The sequence below is a fragment of the Mesoplodon densirostris genome, chromosome 8 (assembly GCF_025265405.1).
Source record: "Mesoplodon densirostris isolate mMesDen1 chromosome 8, mMesDen1 primary haplotype, whole genome shotgun sequence".
Classification (NCBI taxonomy): domain Eukaryota; kingdom Metazoa; phylum Chordata; class Mammalia; order Artiodactyla; family Ziphiidae; genus Mesoplodon; species Mesoplodon densirostris.
The window spans coordinates 100301956-100319005 of NC_082668.1; the positions used below are offsets into that span (position 1 = coordinate 100301956).

Sequence of the window (17050 nt, forward strand, 5' to 3'; positions counted from 1 at the left end):
ATGTCTATTTTCCAGAATTTTTTTTTAAACATCTTTATTGGAGTAAAATTGCTTTACAATGGTGTCTGCTTTATAACAAAGTGAATCAGTTACACATATACATATATCCCCATATCTCTTCCCTCTTGCGTCTCCCTCCCTCCCACCTCCAGAAGTATTTTTCACTTTCATAGCAAGTGGAAATAACTTAAATATTAATTATTTTGTTCTATCAATTAATTGTCACTTACATAAAAATTATCGTTTAAAAAAAACCTGAAACTAAATTTCCAGTATATAACTATGTAGCCGTTGAAAGTCAATTCATTTTCCTTTTTCTCTCTTTTTTAAATAAATGAATTCACAATCTCTTAGAAACAAAAACTGGCAAAATATTTTTATAAATATAGAGTTATATTATATCTTGCATTTGATTTACACAGAGCTTTTTCTTATGAGGAAATATATTTCATAAAAGAAAAGGTATTTAATATACCATACTACTTCAACAGTTCACACTTTTTTTTCCATGTAATTACTTTTCACTTTGATGACTTTATACTAAATACATTTCTCTCTAAAGTACACATTTTTTTGTGAGAAGATGTTAAAAAGAGACAAAGCACAAAATGTCATAAATACTTAAATACTTATGAGACAAAAATACCAATGTCCTATAATGTTTTACAATTTCTTTAAATTTTGAAGTGATTCTGTATTTTATATTATTTGTTCACATTTTCTATTGTTCCCAAAACACTGAAGGAAATGGGTCTGAAACATGGAATAATTAACACCTAGAAAACTACTGTAAATCGGCAAAGCAGTCAGGTGCTCCACCTTATTACTGTCTAAAAATCAGTAATATTACTGATTCCTTATTACTGTCTAAAAATCAGAAATGTGGTGTCATCCCTGCATATTAGCAACTTCTGATCTAGCTTGGACACTGATGTTAATACACTGAGCATAAAGTGGGACTAAATAAAAATGATTACACTCCAAAAGGTATATGATTTTAAATAGGTAACAGATATTTTATGCTATTTCTCTATAAAGAATAGATCACAACCTAGAAATTGGAATTCAGACCCAGCAATAGGGTACTAACCATCCCCAGTAGGTCCACAAACAAACAAAATTAGGACCGCTTTTCTTTTACTAGGCATCTCACTGCTTTCTACGTCTTCATGTGAAGAGAATATGCCTGCCAAAAATACTCTCAGAATTCCTCTGCTAACAGACACTTGTAAAAATAAAACTTTGAAAAGACATAAAGAGAAGAAACAGCATGTTCTAAATGCTATGAAGAACCCAACATGATTTTCATTGGTCTTGGGCCCTGGCAGCCATTCGACTTGCACTTTACTGTCTCAGCTCCTGGATGCACAGACCGGTTCTCAATTCTAGGGCTGATGAAGAACTATTTGTATGATTTCATTTGTAGCTTTTTAGTGCTACTTCTAATGAGAAGTCACCCCAAAAATAACTTTTCCACTTTTGAATTCTGAAAGAGGTTCAAAAGGTTGTTGGTTCTAAAAAACACTAAAGGCTTAACATGTAAGAAGAGTTTCAATTTATTTTTTAATTCATTTTTCTACCTACTTTCAGAAAGAATTTGAAGCAACAAACAGAAAATGAAAAGATGCACATACAATAGAATTTGATAAAATAAAATATCAAATCAAGTGGGAGGAGATAATTACAACAAAAACCCAGACTTAAACACTAAACAGTTCATGGCAGTGAAATTCAGATAAGAAGTATTTTCACTGATGCAATTTTTTTTAGGAGAAACAGATTTTTCATGTATCAAGTCTAAGATTGATTCATCCCCTGGGAATATAGAAAGTTCACTAAGCAATATGAGTATGCAATAAGATGGAAGTGTCTTCAGCAATTGTTTTACTAAAGTTACATAAAGATACTTGATCTGAAATGTGCTGTAAGTTGATGAATCTTTTTATATAAAGAGATTATGATTACTAGACATAAAACTCTGTGGTAATACAGAAAAAGAAGTTTTTAAAGGTCTAAAGAATGTGTGTATCTGAGGGCTCTCATACCGTGTTGATTCATATCTTGGATTTTAAAGATCTATGCAATTTTATTTTCTAAGTACTGAGGAACAAACTCAGTGTTGTTGATGGAAAACACATTAATACATGTTTTGTAACAGTGTTTCCTTCCTGGAAAATTACACTATAAAGCCTAAAGTGTTTCTTTTGAGTAAAGGGAGAACCATCTCTTCTTGGTACAAGTCTGAGCTGCAAGAACATCTGCAAGCAGAACCACAAAATATGTCTGAGATGCATCATTTATATATGCTCAGGGCTGAATAGTCTCATTGATCCCAAAGTAACATGTGAAATGCACGAAAGAGATCATATATACTCCCGCCTCGGCCATAAGGGGAACTCTGCCTTTGTTCCTTGCTTCACAGATCTGACATGAAAATTATATCTAAAATTTCCATGATAGACTTTTAAAACATAGATTTAATAACCTAACTATGTGAAATGATTTGGGAATCAGCACTGTAGGAGACACATTCTTAGAGACAATTTCTTAATAGCATGTAAGATTCCTCCCAGCCTTCCCAACAGCATACCAGCCATGGAATTTCAATATTCATCATCTCCTCTAAAAACCTCTCAACTAATTTTTTACACCTGATGGATGGCTTTTACTATCTGAAATTTAGGGAGATCATGTTGATGAAAAATTGATATTAATTCAGTCTCAAAAATTAAATTTAAAAAATCTTGCTCTTATCTTTCTCAATTCACTTAGTACCAGATTAGTCTGAAAGCTGTCTTTTCCATTATAATTTCCCAAGATGTTGTTATCTCCTTTTTGGCACCCATGATCGGCCTGTGCCATGGTTACTTAGACATATACTAGATGATCTGCCTTGTGAGGGTAGGTAAGGTTTGTTTTTTGTTATCTTGTCTGGCCTCCCCAGTGCCATATCCCAGATTATGGACATGTCTAGTCAACCAGAGAATGTCAGGTGAGTTGAATTAAAGCTGTGGGTTCAACTCCAGAAGAAAGTAGCATGTATATAGAAATTTGAATGGTGTCAATATGTCAGATGTTCCTAAAATAAATTCTGGGCTGATCTCTCTTAAAGACTAAAATTTTAAATGAATTATTTATAAGAAGCAAAGATACTTCACAAAATTTCTGTTAAACTTGTAAACTAGCACATATGAAACATTCTAGCACAGATTTGCTTACCATGTGGATTGAGAAACAGTGTGCAAAGCCCTTAGGAAGTGGGGTGCACACAAGTACATACTGAGAAGGAAAGGTCTGGTACATGGGTCTCTGACCAGAAAGGGCAGGCCTAGAAAGATGTCTCAGTGTGAAAAGCTGGATAGCCCAGGAAGAGCCCAAGAGGACAAGGGAGCTGCGAAAGGAGGCTGACAAAGAAAATGAAGTGAGACATGGGATATGGGCCAAAGATGCCAAAGCCAAGCTTAAACCACTTCCCAGCTTGCCCAAAAGCACAACTAGCTATTAGAAAGCCCATTACTAAAGAACAGCCTAAAACTTTCTCTGAGGAATTACATCTAGTCATTTGGATCTTTTAAGATACTCTCCACCTCCCTTTTCCCTCATCACAATCACATCCTGATTAAAGCAAAGTCAGCTGTCAACATGCCAGTTGACCAATCAGTCCCACCCCACATCTAGCCTTAACCTGTTTTCAGTCAGGGACACATTTCAACACTTACTTGAAATAATTGCCTGGGTGAAAGTATGTCCTCTTTGGTAGCTGTGTTTTCTCTTCTAGGTCATCAGGATCATGAAGCAATCATTTGAATTTACCAAATTTTATTCTAATTATCTGGACAAAGAGGCCCACCTTCCACAAAGGATCTGCTCTTTATATGAAAAATAACAGAAGCACAGTCGAATTGCAATTCCCCTGCGAGTGGCACCTTAGCATATAATTTATCAGAAGGAGACAAGGATTTGGCATAAACCAATGAAAGATCACCTGCCACAAATCGCAACAGCTCCACAATGGAGTAATACACTAAAGTTGATGGCTAAGTGGATCTGATTTTATCCAACATAACCTTGCCCTCCTGAACTTCTGAAGGTGCCCTCCTCAAGTGATGCTTCAGTGCGGTTGAGTTTGGAATTATCTGTGCATCTCTCATACCTCTTTGAAGTCACACATGCACTTGAGAGAAAATAGAAGTGAATTATGTAGGGACTGGAAGAACTTTTCCAGTTCTTGCCATAAGAAATATGGCAGGCGAATACACATTTGGGGGGGGAGTCATTTTGGATTTTTGGTTAAATTTACAAATGCATATTTAAGTAAACACATTATATGAAATCCATAATATAGATTTTAAAATATTTATCTTCAAAAGGTTTTAAAACAGATTTAGCCTAACATTTTGTTTTAAACATTGCAAGAGTATATTATTTGCTACCAATAATATTGTTGTAATGCTTAATCAATACATAAAATGGAAACATTTTATATAACTATACTCCTTGAGGCCCACTCTTATTCATTATTTAACAAACACGGAATGTCAGGAATTCCACCCATAAACATTTATCATCCTGTTGTTAATTCAAGATCAACAACCAGTGGCTGCAAATTGATTTTAACATTTAGTATTGTTAACATGTAGTATCTTTGCTATATTTAAGATATTATCTGGTGGGAAACACAAATTTGTTATATAATTAACTTTTTTTAATTGTCTGTTTTAAGAGGCAGAAATTGTTTGTGTTCATTTTCTAGCTACTTTAAAATTCTTTATTTCCAATTCTGGATTCTAAAGCACATAACAGGTAACTAAAGAATCAAGAGTTATAGAGTCAATGAAGAAATTGCTGCTCTCTTAGAAAAAGAGTGTCTCTCCCCTCAAAATAAAACCTTAGCCCAATCCATTATACTAGATCTACATTCTGCCTGGCCCAAGATTCCACCCCAGTGTAAAATATCTCCTATTGCCCTACTGTTTCTTTAACTGCTATACAGATACTCCTGAATTAGCTGTAAGATGTACACACTCTAGTATAATAGCCATCAAGTCCAAATTTGTCTCCCCATATAGTACTTCAAAAAAGTGTAGCATTCACAGCACTGAAATACTACTTCTGAGCGAAATCAGTTGAAAGAACCAAGCACAACATTTCCCATTTACAGGGCTATGGAACCACTAGAAACAGGGAGGGATTGCATAATGTTTCAGAAGTTTTTCCAGTGCTATGTCATTCATGTGCATAAAAAGCTAATGCAATGCATTTCTAAAATACACTTTGAAGAGTTAATAAAAGCTTGGGCATAGGGTTTCAGAAAATAGAAAATAAAAGGACTCCTTCAGTATGCATGAAGTTAAACTTTAGGCACACTCTTTATTGCTTTGCTGTAGCTTAGTGCCAGAATTCCCAAGTTAAGTATGAAAGAGAGAACTTACTTTTCCTGATAGCCCTAGAGCCACCTAGGATGTAGCATGACTTACCTAAAGATGGGTCTTTGGAGATGTTTCCTCCTGATTGTGACATGGTCATCCATTTAAAGGTGAAAGTTTAACTTGTTCCTGGAAACCACTTCAGAAATCCAGGGAGAGAATGTGGAAGCTTATCCTGATCTATTGTGCTGCAAGGAGTCCAGAAGGAAAAAGTAGTTTTCTCTTTCTCTTTTTGGGTGCTCGAGAAAACTTCCCTGCTCTCTGCCAGCTGAGCAGTGTGTCCATAGAGGCCACATAAGACAGGCACGTTGGGGCACTCCCCCACAGAGCAGGGTGTGCAAAAACACCGAGTCACGTTGACATGGACAAGAGAGGTACACAGGACCCTCAGAAACAGAACAAAACAAACGGAAACCTTCCTACCCCCGTGGCACCCAGGTAGGAGCTCCCTAGGTTATTGCAGCCATGAGAGCACTCCTTCCACATGCTGGTCAAGCTCGGAAAAGCTAAGTCCCTCCCTGTCTTTAAAACAGCCCGTTCTGAGGCTCAACTTTTTTCTTCAAAATAAAAGTTGTACAGCTGGTTCAGCAGTCCCATGTGAGTACCCTCTGAAAGTTTGTTCTGTTAAAATAAGAACTGTATACAAATTAATGAAGAAAGATGGACTCAGGCTGCATGGCTGGCTTTGATTCAAGAGATTATAATTATTTTACAATCTTGCTTTTATTCTCGCTGGATGAAGTGTGGAGACGACTCAAAATTTTTGGCACTCATAACCTAATAACCTACACTTGGCTGAAGTCGAAGATGCCATTTCAACTGATAGAAACCCCTGTGAAGCTAGCCGGAGCTACAATAGTTAGAAAAACAAAAATTTCTTAATTCCATCAGTGACATTGTACCCAGACATCTGTACCCAAGTGTAGCTTTCCAACTAAGAGGGGACACTGCAAAAACGATATGGAAACACACATACACATACAAACACAATTTTTTAAGTCCCCCAAAACTCCCTGGGAACCTAAGGTTTTTATATTATACAATCAAATTTTAATTTATGAAAATAAAAAGAAAAGTAGATATAAGAAGTTGTGAACAGCTGAAAATAAATGACATTAAAAATTGTTTTACTTGGAAGACTTAGACTCACACTGCAGGGACTTTTGTTCAAGTTACAGATAAGGCGAATCCCCATATTTTAATATAACTTATTTTGGAGACATTCCTGTATCTAAATCACTAAAAAAATTTCTACTCAATCGACAATGTCATGAAATTCCAGGCCAGAGGTATGTTATGTAATAAAATAAACCATCTCAAAGCATGATTAAAATGTTTTTAAAATATACATGTAATAAAAGGTGAAAAAACTGAGAAACACACATGCTTTAGTTGAATAATCCATACAAATAAGGATCAAATGTCACAGAGGGGGATATGATCATTATGGTGACAATCTGTAGCTCTGAGCACCCTCTAAATATGTCCACAGGAGTAAGAACACCTTTTTTTTTCTCCCAGAGGAGAGACAAAGAAGAAGAGAATTAAAAATAAATCATTGATCATATTGAGCAGTTCTAATCCACACTAGGAAGTGGAATCAGTCTGAGAATGCATTGAACTGAAAATAAATAAGTGGGTTCTAGTCCTAGTTCTATTATTAACTTTCATTTTGTCTACTTTGATTTTAGAAAACTGAGATGATTTCTTCATTAACATGATGGAAGGAACTCAACAGGAATACTAATAAACATTTAACCAGGGTACAGTTCAAATGACAAGCAAGTATACAATCTTACTTGAGGCTCAAAGGCTTGATTATCAACTGCAGAGTCTGAACGTTGTTAAACTAATTACAGAAAATCCATAAAATAACATCATTGCTTGCATTAGGTTTATATTCTTTTTGCTCTGAAGTTAAGGTAGAAAACTTAGATTCCCATTTATATCATGCATTATATTTATTTTTAAATCCAATCTTAGAACTTAAGGAGCCATAAGACGATAACTGTAAGTTAGTCACTTGGCACAAAGAAAAATATGTATTTCTTAAATGTTTTCATTAACTTTTTCTCTAACAGCATTTAAACTTAATATTTGAGAGAAAAGTTTGCTTTGTTAACTTATTCAAATTTAATGTAGTATTCAATAAGATGAAAAAACCTCACTATTGTTGCTTAAATTGCAAAAATATAGTCTTTAAATTAACAACTGTACTGTGCAAAATACTAAAATTTATCATAAAAATAAACAGGCTAAATCTCCTATTAAAATATACTAAAGATAATTTATTTTGAATAGTTTTTTTCTGGGGGTGGGGATCAGAAATGATTTTTGTATTTTTCCTATTATGGTGAACTCTTTTTCAGTATGACTTAGCCTAACCTTTCACTCCCACCCCTTACACACACGTACAGGCACCAAGAACAAATTCTCCCAGGCAAAGCTATTGGCAGGAGCTGTGAAGCATAAGAGCTCAGAGAGAGACAACAGTGTGAAAAGACGGTCATCAGCCCCTGACCCAGATGACAAGAATCAAGAAGCCTCATCCTGCGTGTCTCTTGGAATCACATCCCTGAGCGGCCCCTCCATCCACTGCTCCTCCACTGCCGTCTGTATCTGCATCCTCCCAGGCTTGGGCGCCTACTGCGGGGGCAGCGGCTCTTAGTCCAGCTCAGACAGCGAAGGCACCATCAACACCACCGGCAAGATCTCGCCTCCTCCATCTTCCGAACCTTCCTCGAGGCCACCTAGCTCCTCTGTTCCCACAGCCCTGATCTCCTCCCCAAGAGGAGACCAGACAGTTCATTCTGCCTACAGGCATTACCTCCCACAGAAAACTCCTTTGCCTGTTCACACCGTGAGCCTCACCTAAAAATGTGCCAGAACTCAAACCAAACCAAACAACAACAAAAACTCAGCACCGTTAGAGACAGTACTTGATCCTTTTTTTTTTTTATTTAAAAACTTTCCTGCTACAAGGTCCCCAACTGATTATGAAGCTAGCTGATAGGTGGTAGAGCTGGGATTTGAACCCAGATGGCTCATTCCTGAGCCCTCGTTTTTACCCCTACTGAGTAGGTTGTCACCTTGGTGGACACTCTGCCTCTGAGGTTGCTTAGGCCTTTCCTGGGCTATCATTCACATGCTAAAAAGAAACAGAAGAAACTAGCCCCTCTAATGAGTGTCTATTCTTCTACTAACCCTCTACCCTACTTAAACATCATTGCATAGCCCATTGTGTTCCCCATACTCTTAAGAGCCTGCCCAAGAAAGGGCCTATTGATATCAAGGTGAAATAATCAATGAACATGTTCTACTAAGATCCGAATGGAGGCTCTGTTCCATTATAAAGAGCCCTGGACTAATGTCAAGGAACATATATTTAAATCCCAACTATAGCAGTGATTGTATCTTCAATTCTTTGCACATCTGTTTCCTTACCAGTCAAACTAAGATGTCAGGCTGGATGACCTCTAAGATCTTTTCCAGCCCCATATTTTTGTGACTCTATGACTGACTGCCTATTAAGACGTCAAGTTATTTAAAGTTAGTGTCCAAGCAGGAATAAACTCTGTAATCATTTTTAGCTCTTCTTAACCACAGCAAGGTCATGCATACCACCAGAATACTTTTCATCCCCATTGTTGTGGAATTAAAGATATATAACACACTACTATTGAATGTGAAACTAAATTGTCCCATCTTTATTTTTCTAATTAGGTGTTTTCTTTTTTCTAATTATGTGTTTTCTGTTTTCTTTTTTCTATAGCTTCAACTGGGAACTACTCTCACTAGAATGTAAGCTCCAGGAAGACAAGGGTTAGTGTCTGTTGTATTCCCTGTGCATGATAAATAAGACACACTCAATGGTTATTTATTGAATGAATTAACACAAAGTGCTAATTAATGCTACCTCATCATATTCTTGTATATTCTTTTTCTAAAATCTTAGTCATATCTGGTAAATATTCAGTTTTATGTATTTCCTCCAACCCACAGTTTTTCTTCAAGGAGGTATCTGAGTTTATAGACAGGTGGGCTTCTATGACCTTGTAGTGTCAGGAAAAAGGTAGCCTCAGACCCAAACCAGCAGGTTCCTGCTCTCCTTTGTGTTCTCTGGAATCTGCAACATGTCCCTTATCTGTCTGGTCACTTGGCTCCCTGCTGACATCTACTGCTGAAGTCCCTGGCTGGTTTGTTCAGTTGGCTCAGTTTGGGAACTATGATCATCTCCTTCTAATTGAGCCCAATTTCAGCCTTTACTGGAGCTGCAAGACTCTCTAAGTCTCAGTCACATCTGTAGGGAAGCAAAGTTCGCCATGCCAAAATGTGTCTCTTTGGCATGAGGATTATTTTAGGCTGATTATTTTTAAGAAACAGATAACTTAGGAAGTCTTTCTTTTCAACCTCCTTAACTGCATAAAAGAATTTAGATAAAGGGCCTGATCCAGGAAGAGCATTATCACTATAGATATCCATGAAGAATATGGGTTAGTTGTAGTAGGGGGAACTCCTGGACCTGGAGACCAAAGTCCATTCTGTGTCCCATTGTCTCTGCATAGCATAGCAAACATTTATATGCCAAACATTTATTTTTCCATCTCCATGTGAATTACCTTCCTCCCCTTTGAAGTCCCAAACTCTACTCCTTCTCCTTCTCTCAGATGGCATATAAGCCATCTTATATAATTGCCTAACTTCTCCTTGGGTCTCACTTTTCTTATGTGGTCCCATTATCTATGTAATTAAATTTGATTTTAACCTGTTAATCTGTCTCATGTCAATTTAATTCTTAGACCAGCCAGAAGAACCTAAAAAGCATAAAGGGAAATTTTTTCCTTCCCCTATACATCCTTCATCTGGATCTTTGCCAAGGCTGTTAACGCTTGACTTCTTTGTGGGATCCCCTGACACCTTGCTGTGGGCATGGCAGGAGCATGGCAGATACACTGGCCCATCTCAGCTGACTTCTGAATTCCCCACTGGTCAAGCAGAACTTTCTGAGCCCTCAATCCCACACAAGCACTGAGGAAGTCTTGGGATTGACCATACCATACCATACCACCATTTTTATTCTGCTGTAGTCTACTAACTAAGTCACTGGAAAACTGTGCTGTAAGTAAGCTTTCACTTTCAACGAAAAATGCTCCCCACCCTGGGATTTCAGCTCAGAGGTAAGAGGTCAAAATATTTTGTCTGACCATTTGCATAAATTGCCTTCTATCAGGGTTCCCATTTCTATCTTTTACCAGGGCAGAAGAGGTTTGTTTTCCCCATCTCATATGGCAGAAAATTCCTTACTTTATCTCTTGAGTGTCTTTTGTCCATGGTTTATAATAAACTCAGTGTTCAAGTCTATGAGCCTGGATCACAGGAATTTAGGAAACCCTTTTTGGTGTGAACAAAGCCTGGCTTTCAGCACTATTGTCTATTGAGGGCTCAAAATTTCCATTTAGGTATTCACAGCTGGGCTTCTTATTTGTCTTTCACTTTGATAACATTAACCTCACTCTCCACACTGCATGAAGAAGATGGATGCCTGGCTGACTGCAAAAAGGAAAGATCATATTCATCAAAATAGAAGAGAGAAAAGCACATTGTTCCCATTATGTTATGAAGCTCTTTTATTCATTCATTTCTGTGGGTACATAGTGAGTAGCTATACCACAATATTAACCTTCTGCCCTACTGGCCCTCATCTACCTATACTTCCATCTCAAAACCTGACCCTTTGGCTCATTCCACATGAGCCACACTGGCATTTTGTTCCATCGACACTGGCACTCTTTCCTGCCTCTTCTCCATGTACCACTCCCTCTGCCTAAAATGATCTTCCTCCTGCCCACTGCTCATATGCAACTGCCATTTCCCCTCCTCACAGAGGTGACTACTCTGACAAGCCCATTTGAATTTTGTGTACCTTCAGCACTCTGTTTCCCTCATAGCAATATCATAATTTGTGCAATTATTTGTATACACATCCATCTGTTCAGTGAATGAATACATCCATTCTGCAGGATGCAATAAACTAAGGGAAAGATCAGAACATCTAACTGTTCCTGACTACCTTAAAAATAAATCTAGTCAAGTTATCCCAAAAATGTGTTTTCCCTCATGTGTTGTCTGTAATAACCTAAAAATAGACTCTCACTGATCTCTTGCAATGCTTCAAAACATTTTCTAATAATTACGTATGTGTTTCATCTTAAAATATTTGTCATTACGCTTCTTCAAATCAGGAACTCTACTTATCTGAGAAGAAGTACAATGGGGATATTAAAATTGACAAGGCATCTAAAAATCACTTTGGAAATGGTTCTCAATTTGACTAAAAATGCTTCCTGCCTTGGGGCAAAAAGCACATTCTACCTAGTTAATGGATTTAAACTAGATTTTCTTGTTTGTGTGTCAGACTTTATTGTCTATTTATTCAATAAAAATTACATCAGAATTATTTTCTAAAATTAATTAATAAGGAAGACCACGTTTATAGCTTCAAGTGGCAAGGAAAATCTGTCCCCCAAATTGGCTAACTCTTCAGCCAGGTATGAGAGCTGAGCCTTTCCACTTCACAAAGTAGGAGAAATTCCTCTTTGTCACTGAAGTGTAGAAACAGGTCAGTTAGAATTTGATTGGTTCCACTTAGCACTCCCACAAGTTCTGACAACCTTTAGTGCTGGCAGTCAAACAACTTCCTTTGAATGAGTGTGACATTCTGTGAAAACTTCAACAACAAAGAGAATCATTTAAAAACTATTCTCATAACCAAACACCAACCCACCCCTCAACGTGTATCAAGCAACATTAAATCTACTATAAAAGGAAGTGGCTTTTGCATAGTAAGTAGTTAAATAAACATTAAAAAAAGAGACCTCCTTAATGTAAAATCCCCTTTGAGTCAGAGGACTAAGAAAGAGATGGTTGGACAGGGTCTTGAAGGATGAAGAGATATTCAGCAAACAGGCTAAGAGGAAAGGCAAGCAGTGTTATATCAGCCCTAAGCACCAGGCAACAACACATGATTTGGAGGGTACATTGTTACTGAAGCATCACGGAGGCTGCACCATCACATAAGAAGAGGGGTTGCAATTAAGAAAATAATCAATGTGATATCACAGTTTAAAAGCATTTGAGTCAAAGGATTCCATTACTCTCAAAACATGCCAAAAATGTTCTCATCTGCAATTCTTCAGTCAGTGAAAGTTGTCCAAAGGTAGTTGCACGCTGAGACTGGTTCTGTTCGTCTGCAGATCTGAAATTCATCACTAAATCTTTAACTTAGCTTCCGTACTGAGTCATCATTACCAGCTTTCCTCCATATTTTAAGCTTGGTTTCAACATGACTTTAAATCCAATCGGCAGGTTTTTTTAAATCTGTCTTAAGCTTCCAGTAATGCCTATGAATAAATGTGTGGAGCTACCACCAAGAAATGTATTGAATCAATGTCAGTAAATGGAAAATTCCTAAATGCTAGCCTATTGACTCTCAAAGCTTTTAGAATTAGACAGCAATAGAGATAATCGTGACTCACACTGATTTTGAATGGAAGCAGCCACTCGGTTTGCCAAGCTTTTAATAGTACATGTGGTAGGTTCTATATAAATAACTCAAATGTAAAGAAATAGTTCGCTTACCCCTATACCTTTTTAAAATAAAAGTGTTATTAACAGAGAGAATAACTACAGACCACATATATTTGTACCCTTATATCCATTCACTTCTCAAAAAACTCAGTCCACTTTAGCTTTTCTCTCTACTTCTGCTGACTTTCCCCTATTCCATATGCATTGAAATGATCTATCCTTGTAAATCTCATCTCTGGAAGTGTGATCTTATTTTTCATATCAATGCATCATTCCTATCAATTGTTCCATGACATATTATAGTTACCATAATTTATTTGTACATTCTTTTAATTAAACTCTAAATTTAAATCCATAGCAGATTTAAGCTGGTCATTGAACATTTTCCCAAGCCCAGCACCAAACACATTTTCTAGTGCATCATCTAACACAAGGCCCAATACCTGACAAAATACTGGAAACCAAGTCTATCTTAGAAATTCTGCATCTTTTTTAAACATTATGAACTTTTATCCTGCTCTATAGTCCTAGAAAATGACAGTCTTCCCTCATCTTTTCTCTACCTGGCCCAATGGAAAATATGGGAGCAAGGGAGTTGATATGTGTTTATCAGTCATTTACTCTATGTTAGACAGAATACCTTATATGCACTATTTCAGTTAATTCTACATAACACACCTAGAAAGTAGATTTTCTTACTTTCAAGGAACACTGAAGGAAACTAGAATTGAGAAAAATTATATAAGCTGCCAAAGGCTGTATGTCTTGTATGTTATAGTAATAGGATTTGAATCTAGTTCTAGCTGATGCTGATATCTTTATTCTTACTAACATTGCCTCCCCATAATCACACTAGAATGTTTTAATAGCAGACTTCCCTCTGCTATTAATTGTTTCAGATGAATTTCAGATCTGCAAGAAAAAGGCATCTTGGTTTACTATCACATCTTGGAAAATATAATACTCTGATCATCTGAAATAGGTACAACCCTAGCAAGAATTCAGGCTTGATTTCAGAGACACATTAGTTTGATTTGGGTCATTCTTGCAATGTAAGCGTTACACATGCATGGGTAAGTGAACCAAAAAAAGCAGAAGATTAAATATGGAGGTCTTAAATTTTAAGTTTTACTATTTGTTTGCTGTATAATCTTTACTGAATAAGATTGGATAAATAAAACTTTTGGTCAAAATATCACTGACAAACTCTAGGAAAAAAACAAGTCAGATTAAATATATAAATGAAGTTGTGGTTCTATCCTCAATATACAGAATGGCTCTGCAATGCTGAGGTGTATGTCTGTGATGCAATCCCCTTTTTAAAATCATGCTCACCAGCAACCCAAATAATTAAAAAATTAACTCATTAATTAGAATTCCCTACCCTCTTTCAAAATCACATTATTAGATAGATACTTAACCTTCACCAAAAAAGCTGGATGGGTCCCATTCATAGACTTGTAAAGTTCAGAGTTACCTATGTGGTTACCTTCCCACTATATTCCACTACAAGGATAATATTGACAACTGTTGCATTCAGTAAGCACATACTATGAGCCAGGCACTTCTGAATACTCTACAAACCCTATTACATTGAAATCTCCTGACAACAACCTGGCACAGGAGTTAGAATCCCTATTTTAGAGATAGTTAATATTGCACAACTGGGACTGGCCAAGCAAAGATTTGAGCCCAGGACTGCTTTCCTCCATTGCCCGTGCATTTAACCACTAGTGCCTCCAATGATTAGGGCCATCTAATATGATTCACTTTGATTCCCTTTCTCTGTTTCTCACAGCCATTTTGCATTTTTATCTTCTCCCTCTTCTTTTGCTCCTGTTTCATTAACAATTCCCTTTTCCAATGATGAGCTCCAAGTATCATTATTAATTGGTTCTAACCTTCTTAAAATTGTGGAGATTGTGAACTCACTTTCCTCAGTTGTTCAACAAACACAGAACATTGCTGTTGTTTTAAATGTATACATTGTTTCAGCATAGGAGCTCATGGATGTCCATTTTTGGCCTTGAGATAGTGAGTTATTTGTTATAAATAGAATCATAGATTCCTGGAATCTGAAGGAACCTTCACTGTCACGTTTTTCACCTTCCCAACCTTTCCAGAATTCCTCTTGCTTTTCATCTCAGAAAGGGCTTACTCACAAGTGCCCCTGAGCTGGAAGAAGTAAATCTGCTGTTTCCTTGATCTCCATCCCCAAGAATCTCTCATAATATGAGAATTTCATTTGTTGCATGCTACTTGTATTTCAAGATAGGGACTTTTTTTATACTAACTTCTTCACCTGGTATACAGTCAAAGAAACAACAATCTCTTCCAACTATGAAGAGAAAACTGGCTGTGTTGGGAGTATGGAAAAGGAGTATATAGTCTCCAATGTAGCACAAGCACATTGTTTATGGACATTGAAAAGTAAATTTTGGTTTTAGGTAAATTTTTGCCTTTTATACACTACCCTTAGAAATAACATGGCTTAATTCCACTGGCCAGTGTGACAAAAGATGTACCAGGGGTTAGGACAACAATGATTATTAAAACACAGGCTCTTGCACGTCCGGAGCCTGTGCTCTGCAACGGGAGAGGCCACAACAGTGAGAGGCCCACGTACCGCAAAAACAAACAAACAAACAAAAAAAAACACAGGCTCTTTCCTCGGGGAGCTCAAGTTTAAAAGGAAAAAAATAATCCACTTTTAAAAGTAATTTCAATCCAGTTCAATACATGAATTCATAAAATAAATAAAAAGGACAAAAGAAACTCAGAAGGGAGAGAAATAAAGACTCATAGAGGAATTTATTATGTTTCAGCAAGGTTTAGCCAGTAAGTAGAAGTTCAGCAGGGGAGAATTGTTTACTAGGAAGATGAAATGGAGAAAGTCCAGGCAAAGGAAGGTGAAAAACAACATAGAAGCACGAAATACCATAGTTTTAAGGAACTGGCAGGTATATTCCTATGACTGAGGGTAAAAGTGTGTAGGAGAGTGGCAGGAAGTAAAGCTGGAAAATCAGACAGATGACAAATCATATCTGCCAAATGGGGAGCTTAGACTATATTCAACAAGCAATGGGTAGTCACTGGTGGGCTACAGTCAGGAAAATGGCACCTTCGGCTTTACAGTTTTGGAAAACTTCACTGATAAACACGTGGAAGACATTTTTGAGAAGAACAAGTCTGGGTGTAGGGATATCAGTAAAAAGTCTGTTAGAGTAATTAATCTTGGTGAGAGATGATACTGACCTGAAGTAAGGCAAAGGCATTAATTGGAAAAGAAAGCCTATTCGAGATACTAACAGGTATCTGTTAGGTCTTAGTGAATAATTTGGTATATTGAATGAGAAAGAAAAGGATTTTAAGACAATACTTTCATTTCTGGTTTATTATCTGGGTGGATGGCACCACCACCAACTGGGAAGAATCAGATAGTAAGAAGAATAATAATGAAATAAAAAGAAAAATAGTGAAATAAAAAGAAAAAAAGTATGATCAAAAGTTCATTGATGGGGCTGGGGGTGGTGGTGGTGGGATGAATTAGGAGATTGGGATTGACATATATGCACTAATATGTATAAAATAGATAACTAATAAGAACATGCTGTATAAAAAATTTTTTTAATTAAAAAGTTAAAATTTTTAATTAAAAATTAATTAATTTTTAATTAAAAATTAATTAATTTTTAATTAAAAATTAAAAAGGTCACTGATGGGGCATAGTGAGTTTGCAATACCAAAGGATGGCGCAAAAGGAGATGTTTCATGGGCAATTAGATGTCTAAATTACAGGGAGAGAGGAAAGAAATCAGTTATAGAGATAAAATGTGTGTGTGGAAGGTGGAGGTATTGCAACATAAATATAAAACTATGAATGTGGATGGTATAGCTCAGAGAGAACATGTAGGTTAGAGGAGTGAAGACCCAAGAACAAAATCCTGGCAAGTGAAAGGACAGAGAGGGAAGCGTTATCAGTGAAGTGTCAGAGAGACCGGAGAGTTGGAGGGAAAGTTTTTCCTACAACAAAATTG

At 36.7% G+C, this 17050-nt stretch overlaps 1 protein-coding gene across 6 annotated transcripts in view; it reads right to left on the reverse strand.

Moving 5' to 3' along the window:
- The window catches only part of PDE1A (phosphodiesterase 1A), a 356805-nt gene that overhangs the window by 262773 nt on the left and 76982 nt on the right, over positions 1 to 17050 (reverse strand). Inside the window, exon 1 of one of the 6 annotated variants that reach the window (XM_060105861.1) lies at positions 5478 to 5904. The exons of the other annotated variants lie outside the window; for them this stretch is intronic. Within the exon in view, the coding sequence (XP_059961844.1) occupies positions 5478 to 5530 (53 nt within the window). The 5' untranslated portion in view covers positions 5531 to 5904. Of the gene's footprint in view, positions 1 to 5477; positions 5905 to 17050 lie in introns of those variants that run through there. 6 annotated transcript variants of the gene reach the window in all.